This window comes from Jaculus jaculus, chromosome 1 (assembly GCF_020740685.1).
Source record: "Jaculus jaculus isolate mJacJac1 chromosome 1, mJacJac1.mat.Y.cur, whole genome shotgun sequence".
NCBI classification, from domain to species: domain Eukaryota; kingdom Metazoa; phylum Chordata; class Mammalia; order Rodentia; family Dipodidae; genus Jaculus; species Jaculus jaculus.
The window spans coordinates 103059644-103075386 of NC_059102.1; the positions used below are offsets into that span (position 1 = coordinate 103059644).

General features: G+C 39.8%; 1 protein-coding gene across 1 annotated transcript in view; it reads right to left on the reverse strand.

Annotated features, from left to right (window-relative positions):
- The window catches only part of Kif24 (kinesin family member 24), a 112499-nt gene that overhangs the window by 66906 nt on the left and 29850 nt on the right, over positions 1-15743 (reverse strand). The window contains exons 2-3 of the mRNA XM_045141502.1: positions 10021-10659; positions 3133-3316 (exon numbers count right to left, since the gene is read on the reverse strand). Coding sequence (XP_044997437.1) covers positions 3133-3316; positions 10021-10634 — 798 coding nt within the window. The 5' untranslated portion in view covers positions 10635-10659. The remainder of the gene's footprint in view (positions 1-3132; positions 3317-10020; positions 10660-15743) is intronic.

A 15743-nucleotide genomic window follows, 5' to 3' on the forward strand; every position in this document is an offset into this window, starting at 1 on the left:
CAGGTCAGCCTGGGCTAGAGTGAGACCCTACCTCAAAAAATCCAAATAAATAAACCTCATTATGTTGGTCAAATAAAACTTAATTGTTAAGTTATAAGCATATTTATGAAGTAATAAAATTGGAAAAGATAAGATATATAACTAGATATATATCTATTGTTTTATTCCCTATTAAAAACAAAACCCAAAGAATAGAACTTTGTTTATTAAGCACCAAGTTTGCTATAACCTCACTTTCTTTTCTTTCTCTTTAGGGAAGGGAAAAAAAAAAAGGAGAAAAGAAGCCCTTCCAACATTTTTGTTTTAAATCATTGACAGATAAGGACTTTGACCTATGAGAGCAAAGGTACAAAGTTCAAATAGCAGAGAAAATGCCATTGGAACTATGGGTATTCAATAAATATTGATCAATGGTAATGACAAAGAAGTAAAGTTATTGTGTTTGGGGATAATGGAAAAATACAAAAGATAAGCTGATGCCTCCTTGAGGGAATTACTGTGACTGAAGTATCATCATTAAGGAAGTCTTGGGTAGATGGTGATTGGGTAGGGTCTATTACTATGGCTATAAGTAACCATGGAACTAGATAGTATTACAACTAATTGGTCATTTAGACTATCTTCAAAGTAAGTATCTCCCACTGAAACCTAATAGGCTGCATTGATCAACAATCGATGAGGCTGTTAAAATGATTGGGTTGGTTGTACAGCTGCCTAGTAATTTACTGCCCATAGAAAGACTATTGGATTACCTTGAATGTCACTGTGAAACCCAATTTTGGTTAAAAAAAAAATAAAAGGAAGAACAATGCAGGTTTGAGTAAAGGGGAATTTTCAACAATCTGACATCAGTGTAAAAGATTTACTGCAATAGAATAATGTCCTAGCTAAGTGAACTGCTAGCATATCAGATTACTTACCACTTTGTTTCTCTCTAGCAGTCACTAGGTTTTGAGGCAAGAGAATAAGAAACAGAATGAATACAATATGAACATTTAAGAAAGTAGATTTGTTTAAGAAGGTAGATTCAGAGTCACAGAAATCCTCAATTCCAAAATGTTAACATTGGTTGGATTGTTTCTCCTGCTTTAGGTTAGTCATAATTGTTTCACAATGTTAAAAGTACCTGAAGTATGATAATTTCCCATCTGTGGAGTGTGACACTTCTCTATGAGAATGAAGCATCACTGCAAGGTACCTGCTAGCTTTAAAGTAAGTTCTTTTCAATACCTCCCTTATAATCATTTTGAATATTTTTATACACTTCATAGCAGGTAAACATAACATTATGCAAATTTTACCTCCAATAAAGTCCTTTTTTTTTCTTTCCTCCCCCCTTCCCCCCAGGGTAAGGTCTCACTCTAGCTCAGGCTGACCTGGAATTCACTATGTGGTCTCAGGGTGCCTTGAACTCATAGTGATCCTACCTCTGTTTCCTGAGTGCATCACCACGCCCGGCTCCCAATAAAGTGTTTTTAAAATTTATTTGTATGTGTGTATGAGTGCATGTGTCATGATGTATTATGTGGAGGTCAGAAGACAACTCTGAGGTTTCAGTGCTCCATCTTTGAGACAGGATCTCTTGTCACTGCAAATGAACTGCCAGACTGCAAAGGAATGAATGTCAGTCTAGCTGGCCCACTTCTCATGGCTGTAGGCATACTGGGATTACAGATGCATGTGCTACTTTGTATCTGGCTTTATATGGATGCTAAGGAATTGAAACTGGGCCAAAAGGGTTTGCAAGCAAGTGCCTTTAAGTACTGTGTTATCTCCTTAGCCCCCTAATTTTGAACATTTTTATATGTCTGAGCTAAGTGTTTTATTTAAACTCTTATAATGTGAAAACACATCCCTAGATTATATTCTTCATTTTAATCTACTCTGTACAAACCAGAGACCAATTTCCACCAGTTAAATCCATGCTTAAGACAGCTGAGGATCAAAATAAGCAGCTAGCTGGCAATCTGGTGCTTTGTTTCTCAAAAAGATATTGTCCATCGCTAAATTCAAGACTCAAGCCAGGTGTGGTGGCACATGCCTTTAATCCCAGCACTCGGGAGGCAGAGATAGGAGAACTGCCATGAGTTCAAGGCCGCTCTGAGACTACAGAGTGAATTCCAGGTCAGCCAAAAAGAAAAAAAAAAAAAATTCAAGACTCATACTCAAGCTCTGGGCATAGTGGTGCATGCACGTAACAGCATTCAGGCTGCTGAGGCAGGAAGGTCATGAGTTTAAGGCCAGCCTGGATTACACAGACATACTCTGTCTCAACAAGACCAACATCCAGCAGTAAAAAACTCACACTGCATGCTGAACATGCTGGTGCAGGACTGTAATGCCAGCACTTAGGAGGCAGGGACAGGAGAATCACTGAGTTTAAGCCAGTCTGGTTTACCTAGCAAGTTCCAGGCCAGACAGGGCTATATAGTGAGACCCTCATTCAAATAAAAACAATTACAACAACCCAACCCAAGAGGTTCACATTGGGAGATACAGGCAAAGATGGAGCTCAGCTAAGTGACCATCACTCTGGGGCACATAATCAGCAACTGGTATTTGTCAACAACTACTTAAATTCTTTTTATCCTCTCATCCCCCTGCTGTTGTTTGATGAATATGCATAATTAAACTCACATAAAACATGCTAAGTGAATGTATGTTGGAGCTCTATTATACAATAAAGGAATTATGTTTTTGTATATCCCAATTATATCATATTTTTTAAAAAACAAAGAATGTGGGCTGGAGAGATGGCTTAGCGGTTAAGCACTTGCCTGTGAAGCCTAAGGACTCAGGTTCGAGGCTTGGTTCCCCAGGTCCCACGTTAGCCAGATGCACAAGGGGGCGCACGCGCCTGGAGTTTGTTTGCAGAGGCTGGAAGCCCTGGCGCGCCCATTCTCTCCCTCTCCCTCTATCTGTCTTTCTCTCTGTGTCTGTCGCTCTCAAATAAATAAATAAAAATTTTAAAAAAAAAACAAAGAATGTTTTCATGTAATGTTACATCAGGAATTAATATCAATACCTGAATCAGAAACTGGATTCTAGAATATATATACTACCACTCAAATATAAAGCGAAAAACTAATATATTTGATAATTAGTTCCAAACACAAAAAGAAAAGATCATACCTGAAGAATATATTGTGTGAGGTCAACTGCTTCTTTTTTTTCATGCACAAGTAGAGTTTCTTTGTCTTCTACAGTAATAATATTGATTTCTCCACGACGTACCTCCCTTACACCTAGAGGCCGTTTTCGAACACAAACTCTGATTTTCTCCATCTCCGTCCAAGGATTCTCGGAGGTGTTCTGTCTGACACATATTTACAAATAGACTTTAATTAAAAAATATATATATATACATTGAGCCGGGCATGGTGGTGCACGCCTTTAATCCCAGCACTTGGGAGGCAGAGGTAGGAAGATCACTGTGAGTCTGAGACTACCCTAAGACTACATGGCTGACCTGGAATTCATCATGTAGTCTCAGGCTGACCTGGAACTCACAGTGATTCTCATTCTCCTACCTTGACCTCCTTAGTGCTGGGATTAAAGGCATATGACACCCCGCCTAGCAGAAAACAATTTGTTTATGACACACTGAGCTAAACAATCAAAATTTCTCATGTCTGAAGGCTGCATATGGCTGGAGAAGTCTCAAGCCTAAAGGTGACAACCCTATTTATCAGTAGGTATACGAAGAGAAGATCGATTTTTTTTTTTTTTTTTTTTTTGATTTTTCGAGGTAGGTTTTCACTGTGGCCTAGGCTGACCTGGAATTCACTATGTGTTCTCAGGGTGGCCTCGGACTCACGGCGATCCTCTACCTCTGTCTTCTGAGTACTGGGATTAAAGGCGTGCACCACCATGCCTGACGTAACACATCCTTTTATTAAAAATTAAAGTCAAGGGCTGGGGAGATGGCTTAGCAGTTAAGCACTTGCCTGTGAAGCCTAAGGACCCCGGTTCGAGGCTCGGTTCCCCAGGTCCCACGTTAGCCAGATACACAAGGGGGCGCACGCATCTGGAGTTCGTTTGCAGAGGCTGGAAGCCCTGGCGCGCCCATTCTCTCTCTCTCCCTCTATCTGTCTTTCTCTCTGTGTCTGTCGCTCTCAAATAAATGAATAAATAAATAAAAATTAAAAAAAAAATTAAAGTCAAGCCAGGGGTAGAGGTAGAGGATCGCCGTGAGTTCGAGGCTACCCTGAGACTATGTAGTGAATTCCAGGTCAGCCTGAGTGAAACCCTACCTTGAAAAGCCTAAAAAAAAAAAAAAAAAAAGAAAGATGTGATTACTTAAGTGGTCAAAGTATCAGTACATTGTTTATAATAATAATTTTTTGGTTTGTTTGGTTTTGTTTATGACAACATTTTACTGTGTAACTCAAGCTCATCTGGAACTTGCCAGATAGACCAGGCTAGCTTCAAATTTGTAATCCAACCTTGGCCTCCTAAATGCTAGGATTATAGGTGTATACTACCACATCCACTCATGTCTTTCAACGTAGCTAATTAGTGCTCTCTTTTAATCTAATTCTTCAATATTTACCTTTTTAAAAAGAATTCCATTTATTTATTTGAGAGACAGTGACTGAGTGTAAGTGTGCCAGGGATTCTTGCCACTGGAAATGGACTCCAGATGTTGTGCATTTGGCTTTACATGGGTAGTGGGTAATCAAACCCAGGCAAGCACGCTTTACAAGCAAGTGCCTTTAACCACTGAACCATCTCCCCAGCCCCTGTACCATCTTCTTGACCATTAATCTAAAATCTTTTTGTATTTTATATTTTTATTTTATTTATTTATTAGAGAGAGAGAACGGGCACTCCAAGGTCTCTAGCCACTACAAACAAACTCCAGACACAAGCTTCCATGTGCATTTGACTTACGTGGATACTGGGAAATTGAACCTGGGTCCTTAGGTTTCACAATCAAGTACCTAAACCATTAAACCATTTCTCCAACCCTATTTATTTTATTTTATTGAGATATGAGTCTCATGCAACCCAGGCTCGCCTTAACTTCTAATCCACTTTCCTCTACCTCTACATTGCTGAGGCATGTGCCACCACACCTGGTTTATGCAGTGATGGAAACTGAACCCAGCTGGGGTTTTGTGGATGCTGGGTAAACACTATACCAATTGAGCCACATTTCCAGTCTCTAGCATCTTTTTTTTTAATCCTACTAGGGTTTAATAGCTATGATGAATTGGGTGATAGATTCTACTTTACTTTTCCTCCTATTCCTCATAGATATATTCTGACCCTCCCTGTGCCCTGTTCCCTTCTTTTTGCCCCACCTTGATATAAATTTATTAATGTTAGAACACAACCATATGTTTCTTCTTCCAGGAGAATTTTATGACTGATACTGTATACCACTAAATTCAACCTTCTATTCTGATGCATTACTTCATTTGGTTTCAATGAATCACTTAACACCCACCATTTGAGACAATACTTGAGGTAGGCATAAAAAATTTATCAGGTCTCTTTGTTCAATCTTACAATGGTATATATTGTGAGAATCAACCATTTACTTACACAGAAATTCCTTTAAAACTAACAAGAAAATAAGATGATTATTCTTTTTTTGTTGTTGTTTTTGTTTTTCGAGGTAGGGTTTCACTCTAGCCGAGGCTGACCTGGAATTCATTCTGTATTCTCAGAGTGGCCTCAAACTTACAGCATTCTTTTTTTTTTTTTTTTAATTTTGTTTATTTATTTGAGAGACAGAGAGAGAAAGAGACAGAGAGAGAGAGAGAGAGAGAATGGAAGCGCCAGGGCTTCCAGCCACTGCAAATGAACTCCAGACACGTGTGCCCCCTTGTGCATCTGGCTTATATGGGTCCTGGGGAATCGAGCCTCGAACTAGGGTCCTTAGGCTTCACAGGCAAGCACTTAACCGCTAAGCCATCTCTCCAGCCCAAAATAAGATTCTTATCAGGGGCAATACAAAAGTCTATGTAGAAGAATACCTCAGTAACACAAATTAGTCCCTCCTTTATACTTTAGTATTTGTTTGTGAGTTCCTAAAAAGACTTTCACAATAGATTTTACTTTTTTTTTTTTTTTTTTTTGGAGGTAGAGTCTCAAACTAGCCCAGACTGACCTGAAATTTACCCTGTAGACCCAAGCCTGGCCTCAAATTCACAGTGATCCTCCTACCTCTGCCTCCCAAGTGCTGGGACTGAAATCATGTGCCACCACACCCAACCATAATAGATTTTACATAAGATACTATATTAGGGCTGGAGAAATGGCTTAGCGGTTAAGGCACTTGCCTGCAAAGCCTAAGGACTCATGTTCTACTCTCCAGATCCCATGTTCGCCAGATACACAAAGGTGAGGCAAGCACAAGGTTGCACATGACCACTAGGTGGTGCAAGTGTCTGGAGTTCGACTTCAGTGGCTGAAGCCCTGGTGTGCCAATTCTCTCTCTCTAAAATTAAAAAAAAATTAAAGATACTATGCTATATAATTGTTTCATATAAATTTTATTTATTTATTTATTTATTGGTTTTTTGAGGTAGGGTCTCACTGTAGCTCAGACTGACCTGGAATTCACTATGTAGTCTCAGGGTGGCCTTGAACTCATGGCAATCCTACACCTCTGCCTCCCAAGTGCTGGGATTAAAGGCATGCACCACCATGCCTGGCTTTGGTTTTAATTTTCTGAGCCTTCCAACTAAAAAAAAGAAAAAAAACTTTTTGCCAGGATCTAAATTAGTTTTTTTTAAGTAATTTAAACTTGTAATATGCACAGTGCATTATCTTAACAAATCTTAAGCTGTTTTGTTATTTTAATAAAAATACAGGCTACAAAATGCGTCATTCTGAAATGTGGAAAAATTTTGACAATATTAGGACTTGATGATGGGTACATTCATTGTTCTATTTTCTTTTCTTTTGCATATGTTTAATTTCTCACAGAAAAAAAGTTAGGAGTTGGGGAGATGGCTCAGTGGATAAAGTGCTTGCTGTGCAACTACAAATACGAGGTTGGATCCCCAGACACCATATAAAAAAGCCAAAAGCTGTGGCAGGCTTCTGTAATCCCACTGTGCCTACAGTGAGAAGGGAGATAGAGATTAAGAGAATTTCCCAAAAGTTCACAAAGGGAGCAGTTAGTGTACAACAAGAGAACCTGCCTTAGATGTGGTGGAAGATGAGGACCAACCTGCTCGAAGTTCTGACTTCACACATGTACACTTACATAAATACACACGTGTGCCAAGTAAATAAAAATATTTAAAAGATTAAATGACATAAACATACAATAAAAAAGATGCAATCCATTATTTTAACAAGAGTTTTGGGTTAAAATCTCTAGTTGTTGATCATTAATAATCATATAAAGCTAATGAAAGAAGACAGAAAATATTTAGTCCTTTCTTGAGTCTTTTAAGACTGAGTTTTGCTATGTATCCCAAGCTTGCCTTAAATTTGTAATTCTCCTGCTTCAGCATCTACAGTGCTGACATTACAGGTGTGTACCACCATGCCCAGCTAAGAAATCGCATGGGGGGGGGGTGCTGGAGGAATGGTTTAGCAGTTAAGGCATTTGCCTGCAAAGCCAAAGGACCCAGGTTTGATTCCCCAGGACCCACATTAGCCAGATTCACAAGGGGACACATGCATCTGGAGTTTGTTTGCAGTGGCTGCAGGCCCTGGTGCGACCACACACTCACTCTCTCTCCCTCTTCCTCTGTCAAATAAATAAATAAATAAAAATAAAAATTGTACCAGGATCCTAGATAAGTCAAAGGGCAAAATAGAAAGCATATTTTTATCCTACAAAGACTTATTTTTTTTTTGAGACAGAGTCTTACTATGTAGCCAAAGCTGGTCTGGAACTCATCATTCTCTTACCTTGCCTGAGCACTGGGATTGCAGGTGTATACCACTATGTCTGGCACAAATGGTAGTCTGCCTGTCACCATACTCACCTTGTCTCCTAAGATATCCAGAGCCACCAGATATCCTAGCTAAAGCCAGACATAGTAGGTATCATTTAGTATTCGTCAAATAAATATAATAGCAATATCAAAACTAAAATACACATTTGACTTGTGATGGTGTTAAACAGAAAAAAGTCAGATTTTAATCTGTTAGTAATTTCAGTTTTTATGTGTTGTTCAGTAAAAGACTACACAATATTGCTGAGCGTGGTGGTACACACCTTTAGTCCAAGCACTCAGGAAGCAGAGGTAGGAGAATTTCTGTCAGTTCAAGCCACCCTGTGACTACACAGTGAACTCCAGGTCAGCCTGGGCTAGAGCTAGACCCTAACTTGAAAAACCAAAAAGAAAAAGTGTGCTGCAGAGATGGCTCAGCAGTTAAGGCACTTACTTGCCTAGACAGCCTATTGCTCTGAGTTCACTTCCCCAGTACCCATGTAAAGCTTGAGGTACAGAGGGGCTCATGCATCTGGAATTTACTTTTAGTGGCTGGAGGCCCTGGCACACCTATTCTCTTCTTTCTCTCTACTTGCAAATAAACTAATAAATTTTTTTTAAAGATTTGTTTTCATTTTATTTTATTTGGGGCGGGGGCAGGGTCTCCAGCCACTGCAAACAAAATCCAGATGCATGCGCCACCTTGTGCATCTGGCTAATGTGGGTCCTGGGGAATCAAACCAAGGTCCTTTGGCTTTGCAGGCAAACACCTTGACCACTAAGCCATCTCTCCAGCTTGAAAGATTTGTTCTTGGGCTGGAGAGATAGCTTAGCAGTTAAGTGCTTGCCTGCAAAGCCTAAGGACCCTGGTTCAAGGCTCGATTCCCCAGGACCCACATAAGCCAGATGCACAAGGGGGCGCATGCATCTGGAGTTTGTTCTTTTTGAGGTAGGGTCTTGCTTTAGCTCAGGCTGACCTGAAATTCACTATGTCGGCTCAGGGTGGCCTCAAACTCAGCAATCCTCTTACCTCTGCCTCCCAAGTGCTAAAATTAAAGGTGTGTGTCACCACGCCTTGCTTAATTTACTGTCATTTTGACCCTAACCTCTGATCTCCACTAAAAGCATCTTACTCCATGTAATCTCCAAATATTATGTTTTTCCAGGGCCAGGATTGTAAAAAAGCAGTTAAATTAGGACCCCAAAGACCTACTTCATTTGTTCTTAGCCAAAAGATCAAGAAGCATTCCGAAGACCTACTTAATTACCTGCTCTTTGTTTTTTGTTTGTTTGTTGTTGTTTTATTTTACAAAATATTTTGTTTTTATTTATTTGAAGGGGGGAGAGGCAGATAGAGAGAGAATGGGTGCACCAGAACCTCTACCCAATGCACATGAACTCCAGATGCATGTGCCCCCTTGTGCATCTGGCTTACATGGGTCCTGGGGAATTAAACCTGGGTCCTTTGGCTTTGCAGGCAAGTGCCTTAACTGCTAAGCCATCTCTCCAGCCCTGTTGTTTTATTTTTTTTTGAGGTAGGGTCTCACTCTAGTCCAGGCTGACCTGGAATTCACTAAGTCTCAGGGCGGCCTAGAACTTGATCCTCCTACCTCTACCTCCTAAGTGCTGGGATTAAGGGTGTGAGCCACCACACCCAGCCCTGCTCTTTGTTTTTAACCTAGATGTATGTTTTCTGGTTCAATAACCTTAAAAAATTCTGTGAATTGTGTGTGTTTGTGTGTGTACACACATGTTTACACTATAGAAGGCCAGTTCACTCTTACTTTCATGGATATACTGGATGTATCATGTTACACTATATATAAGTAACAGAAAATAAGAATAGGAATAACTGCAGATCCTGGCAAGTAGCAGCTGTTTGACACACATTTACAGTATCAGCTTTTTCCCATCTGTAAAGTTCCAATTCTCATTAATTTTCCCCCATTCAAATATTTATAATACTAATGCAAAACTTGTCTACTACTATCATTCCAATGTTACATCCATTTACTATAAAGAGTAAGAGTAGTTACCCTCCTTTGGTTATAAAGGAAAGATTTGTCGTTGCCTAAGGCTATTTTTCTTCAAAAAAAAAAAAAGAATAAATGATTACCTGACACAAGAATGAGGGATTCCATAGTTATACCCCGAAACATGAGAGACTCTCTGAATAGTGGGAATATCACCATTTCCTAGTTTGGGAGAGAAGTGATTTGATGAAAAGAGTGAAGTGATAGTTTCTGTTTGAAGACAAGCAGCAGAAGCTGAGGTATTCAGGTTCTTTGTTTTTGTATGGCACTGGGAATCATCTGGTAGCATGTGTTCCAGTGTTTTTAGGTAAGTAGACGTCTGCTCATTTACAGAAAAATCTAATAAATTGTACATTTCATTGGCAGCAGTTTTATCTTGGCTGTCAGCAGGAGAATCAAAATGCAGTTGTCTGCGAGGACCAGATCTGAATTCCGGAGGCTTGGGGTACTGGCTGCTTGTCTGAGGATGATGCTCTAGACTACTGATTCCTTTATCTTCCTCCTGAATAATCTTAAGGATTTTAATAAGTTGGAAGAGACGTTTGCGGTCGTTCATGTCATGGACTCCTAATTTGGAGTAGTCCTTCATTGTAACCTTGGCTAATTCATCTACTTTCTGAAGACCAAGCGCAATAAAATGAGGATAATACTGTGCAAGTTCAGCTTCACAAAGACATTCATATAACCAGGATGCCATTCTGAGGAATAAGCGTTTGTAAACTCTGAAGAGAAAGACAAAAATAAGTCATCCATTTAGTATATACAGAATATAATTTCTACTTCAAAACAGGAGACAAACATGCAGAAAATATTTTATCACCTCAAGTATTACATGTTTTTCTTCTGAAATAACTGATTGAAAAGCATAGTATTGTAGCAAAATGTTTTGTATACTATATGAAGTAACAGTTGCAATTTGTTCATCTGCTTAATAAAGAGGTTCTTTAAGTATATACTTAAGGAAATGAACACATATAACATAAACCACTTACTTATTTCTTGAGAGTTCCTTCTAACCTTGCAATGTCTACTTAACACATGTCATAAACTACTGAAGCTTCTTCTCTACCAGTGATTGTAGCAGAACTAATTTTAGATGCTCAACTTAATGTCAAGGCATGTTGCACAACTGTTTCGCATGATTAATGAACAAAGACCAAGAAGTCTTTCAGAATAGAAAGTAGAACAGAATAGCAGACAGGAGAATTATAAACGAGTACAACTCAAAGGAAATTGCATTTGTCCCTGCTGAGTACTAGTAAAAGTTAAACACAAGTAAAAACATCAATTCAGAATGAACTAGTTCATTATTTCAGATCATTCTAAAAGGTAGTCATGGATTCTACCAAATAGAATATGAATCAAGTAATACACCTAGAAATTTAATTGTATAGTTACAATTTAAAATTGTTATGCATTAAAATGCTTAAAACACTAGAAATTTAGGCCTAGCATGTGATGGCTAACACCTCAGCCCTTGGGAAGCTGAGGTAGGAGGAGGATTGCTGTAAATTCAAGGCCACCTGGATTACAGACTGAATCCCAGGTTAGCCTGAGCTAGAATGAGACCCTGCCTCAAGCAATAAAAAAAATATAAAACATGGGCTGGAGAGATGGCTTAAGTGTTTAAGACATTTGCCTGAAAAGGCAAAGGACCCAGGTTTGATGCCCTAGGATCCACGTAAGCCAGATGCACAAAGTGGCGCATGCATCTAGAGTTCATTTGCAGTGGCTGGAGGCCCTGGTGTACCCATATTCTCTTTTTCCACCTCCTTCTCTCTAAAATAAATAAATAAATAAATAAAATGAAACATGGGCTAGAGAGATGGCTCAGCAGTTAAAGGTGCTTGCTCACAAAGTCTGACAGCCTAGGTTTGATTTCCCAGTACTCAGGTAAGGTCAGAAACACAAGGTGGTACATGCATCTGGAGTTCCTCTGCAGTGGCAGGAAACCCTGATATAACCATTCTCATTCTTTCTCTCTCTCTGCAAATAAATAAAAAATGTTTTCATGGCTGGGCATGATGATGCACACCTTTAATCCCAGCACTTGGCATAGGTAGGAGGATTGCTGTGAGTTTAAGGCTACCCTGAGACTACAGAGTGAATTCTAGGTCAGCCTAGGCTAGAGAAAGACCCTACCTCAAAAAAAAAAAAATATATATATATATATATATTTTTTTTTTTTAATGGGCGGGGGGGGGGGCAGAGAATTGGCACACCAGGGTCTCTAGCCAATGCAGACAAACTCCAGATGCATGTGCCACTTTATGCACCTGGCTTTATGTGGGTACAGGGGAACCAAACCTGGGTCATTAGGCTTTGCAGGCAAGTACCTTAACCATTTAGCCATTTCTCCAACCCTATTTTTAGTTAACTTTTTATTGACAAGTTCCATACCTACAGACAATATACAATGATCATAATCCCTTCCCATCTCCCTCACTTTGCCCACTCCTGTGCCTTTTTAAATAGAAATATTTTATTTATTTAAGAGAGGGAGAAAGAGGCAGAGAGACGGGGGGTGGGAGGGGGAAAGGGGGAGAGAATGGGCGCACCAGAGCCTCTAGTCCCTGCAAATGAACTCCAGCTACATGTGCCACCTTGTACATCTGGCTTACATGAGTATTGGGGAATTGAACCTCAGTCCTTAGGGTTTGCAGGCAAGTGAACTACTAAGCCACCTCTCCAGCCTGTGCCTTAATCTATCTATATCTATCTATCTATATCTATATCTATATATATATATATATTTTTTTTTTTTTGAGGTAGGGTCTTGTTCTAGCTCAGGTTGACCTGGAATTCACTATGCAATCTCAGGGTGGCTTCAAACTCATGGCAATCGTCCTACCTCTGCCTCCAAAGTGCTGGGATTAAAGGTGTGCGCTACCATGCCCAGCTTCCAGTGCCTTTTTATTTTTGGCTTTTTTTTTTGTTGTTGTTGTTGTTTTTCGAGGTAGGGTCTCACTGTAGCGCAGGCTGACCTGGAATTCACTATGGAGTCTCAGGGTAGCCTCGAACTCAAGGCAATCCTCCTACCTCTCCAGTGCCTTTTTAAATGTTGGTACTTTTGTGTGAGAAAGTCAATATAATGAAATAATAAAAGTGATTTTTATTTCCCTGTTTTCTTTCACTTGCCTTTGTTGGGAAAGTCCATGATAAGAGGCATCAGAAAGCACTCAATTCCGCCTGCCTCTTCTTTGTCTTATGGGAGAGAGGGGAAAGAGGAGTGCAAAGGGGCTGCCCAAGAACTTTTTGGCTTCCTGGGTAATACATTATCTAATTTTCTGGTACCATATTTTAAAAAAGCAGAGCTTATTTTGTACCCCACACTGACCATGCTACTTTCCCTGGAGATTTCAGTGTGGCTTTATATTTGAATGAAGAGGCAGCCTTCAGAATGCTGGCACTTTTGGTTGAAATATTGTCAGCCTCCTTTGTTTATTAAAATGAGTTAAGCCTGCCCATTCTTTCAAGACTACTCAAACTTTCCCCCAGTATATGAAGTTTTTTTTTTTTTTCTGTCATTTTATCCCTCTCCCCAGCCCCCCAGCGGCACTCTATGTGATAGCTAAACAAGACCATCAATCCTTTTATTACTGTTTTTCATTAGCTGGAATATCTGTCTTTACCAGGAAAAATATTTATATTTTTCTATTATGAGGGAGATAGGCCTAGCAGGGAATGAAGGCTATTTTCTCTGTGCTTCAGTAGTTGTACCAGTAACTTAGCAGACACTGTTTGAGGCACTTTGATAGTTACTCTCCATGCAGTCCAATGAAGGAGGTAAGTTACTGTTGTAGTCAGCTTTATGTTGCTAGGATAACATCCAAATCAGACATAGTTTATGGAAGAAAGGAGTTTATTTCAAGCTTGTAGATCCAGGGGGAAATTCTATCAGAGGCAGAAGAAACTGCTTCCATACATTCAAGCTGAGAGAAACAGCAGAAAGCTAGAATAAACCAAAGGCTACAAGCACAAATTTGGCAGCAAGCAACAAGGATCCTGCTAGGGCTCAGGCGTCTCTGTATACCTTTGAATTTAAAATCAGATCCATCCGTCCCCAAACACACCTTAGGACTGGACCCCAGGATCCCCCATCAGTGATACCTCCTCTAGCCAGGCATCTGGAAATCCAACTTACAAGCTTGAATAGAACACTTGAGGGCTGCAGAGTTGACTCAGAGGTTAAGGTGCTTGCCTGTAAAACCTGATGGCCTGAGTTTGATTCCCTAGTACCCACATAAAGCCAGATGCATAAAGTGGTGCATGTGTCTGGAGTTAGTTTGCTGTAGCTAGAGGCCCTGGCGTGCCCTTTCTCTCTCTTTGCTGGGCATGGTGGTACATGCCTTTGGCATAGATAGGTAGGAGGTAGAAGTAGGAGATTCACTTTTAAGTTCAAGGCCATTTTGAATGTACTTGGTAAATGCAGGTCAGTCTAGGCTAGGGCAAGCCCATACCTTGAGCACCCCCACACACACACACACCCCTGAGTCTATTGGGAACATACAAAAAATTCAAACTACCAAAGTTATGTTCTCTAATAAGTAACAAAACATTTCAGAAACTCATTTATTTCAACTGTAAAATAAGAATGCTATAAATGCCAGAGAACTCAAGCATGGTAGTACCTTTGGGAGGCTGAAGCAGGAGAACTACCAGGAGTTTGAGGCCAGCCTGGGGTGATAGCAAGGCCCTGTCTCAAGAAACCAAAAAGCAGTCAGATGCGGGGGCTCTTGTCTATAATTCTAGCACTAAGGAGGCTGAGGTAAGAGGATTGTCATATATTCCAGGCCAGCCTGGGCTCCAGTGACACCCTTTCTCAAAACAAACACACAAGCATGCAAACAAAATAAACCAAAAATAAAAAGAGAGTGAGGGGTTGAGGGGAGGAAGTAAGGAAAAGAAAAAAAAAAAAGGAAAAGAAAGTACAGTGGCTAGTACATATTTAGTATTCACTGAGTGTTCATAGTTATTCCTACTGCTGTTTTTATTTCTATCTTTGCCACTTAGCACAGAATCTAGAAGAGTATAGAGCCTCAATGTTTTGGTTTGTCTTGGGCTATTTATACTAGGCAGCTGTATTCTCTACTTGGCTGAGCTAACCCCTGGAACAAGGTGTAAGTACTATGCAGCCTTCTCATTTTCTGTAGAAGATGCAAGCTGTATAAGATTCAGCATTTTGCACCCTTACTCCCTTGGTGCCATACCAAACATTTCCTGATTCAATTCTGATAATTATAGCCTCTGCTGCATCCTTTATCAGTAAATGCAAGACTAACATACTAATTTTTCAACGTTTGTATATCTCACAGTATCATGAGAAGAAAAAATGCTAATAGCAATTTGGACATGCAGATCAAAGCAGCCACTGACATGCTTCTAACATAAGTCGGCAGTCATACCACATTTTTGAGCTTCAGTTAGCTATGTTCTTCTGTTTTAAAATTCAGTATGAGCCTTTGTATCACCTTCTGTTTTGCAAAGGTTCAGCCTTCCTTTATTCCTGAGATAATTACCAGACTCACTCCAGAAACTTAAAAAAAAAAAAAAAAAGACACCTGAACTCCATCATAGACCCACAGAAAAACAAAATAAATTCTCAGATTTGTGGGAAGCAGATGTACCTTTGAAGATTTTGTTCAGATGATCATAGGTTTACCTCACTGATTGACATCTGTCAAAATTACAGATGCAAGGGATAGGGATGTAATAAGCAGTAGCATGCATGCTTAGCATGTGCAAAGCCCTAGGTTCAATCCTCAGGGCAAGAAAAGAAAGCCAGGTGTCGTGGCACACACCTTTA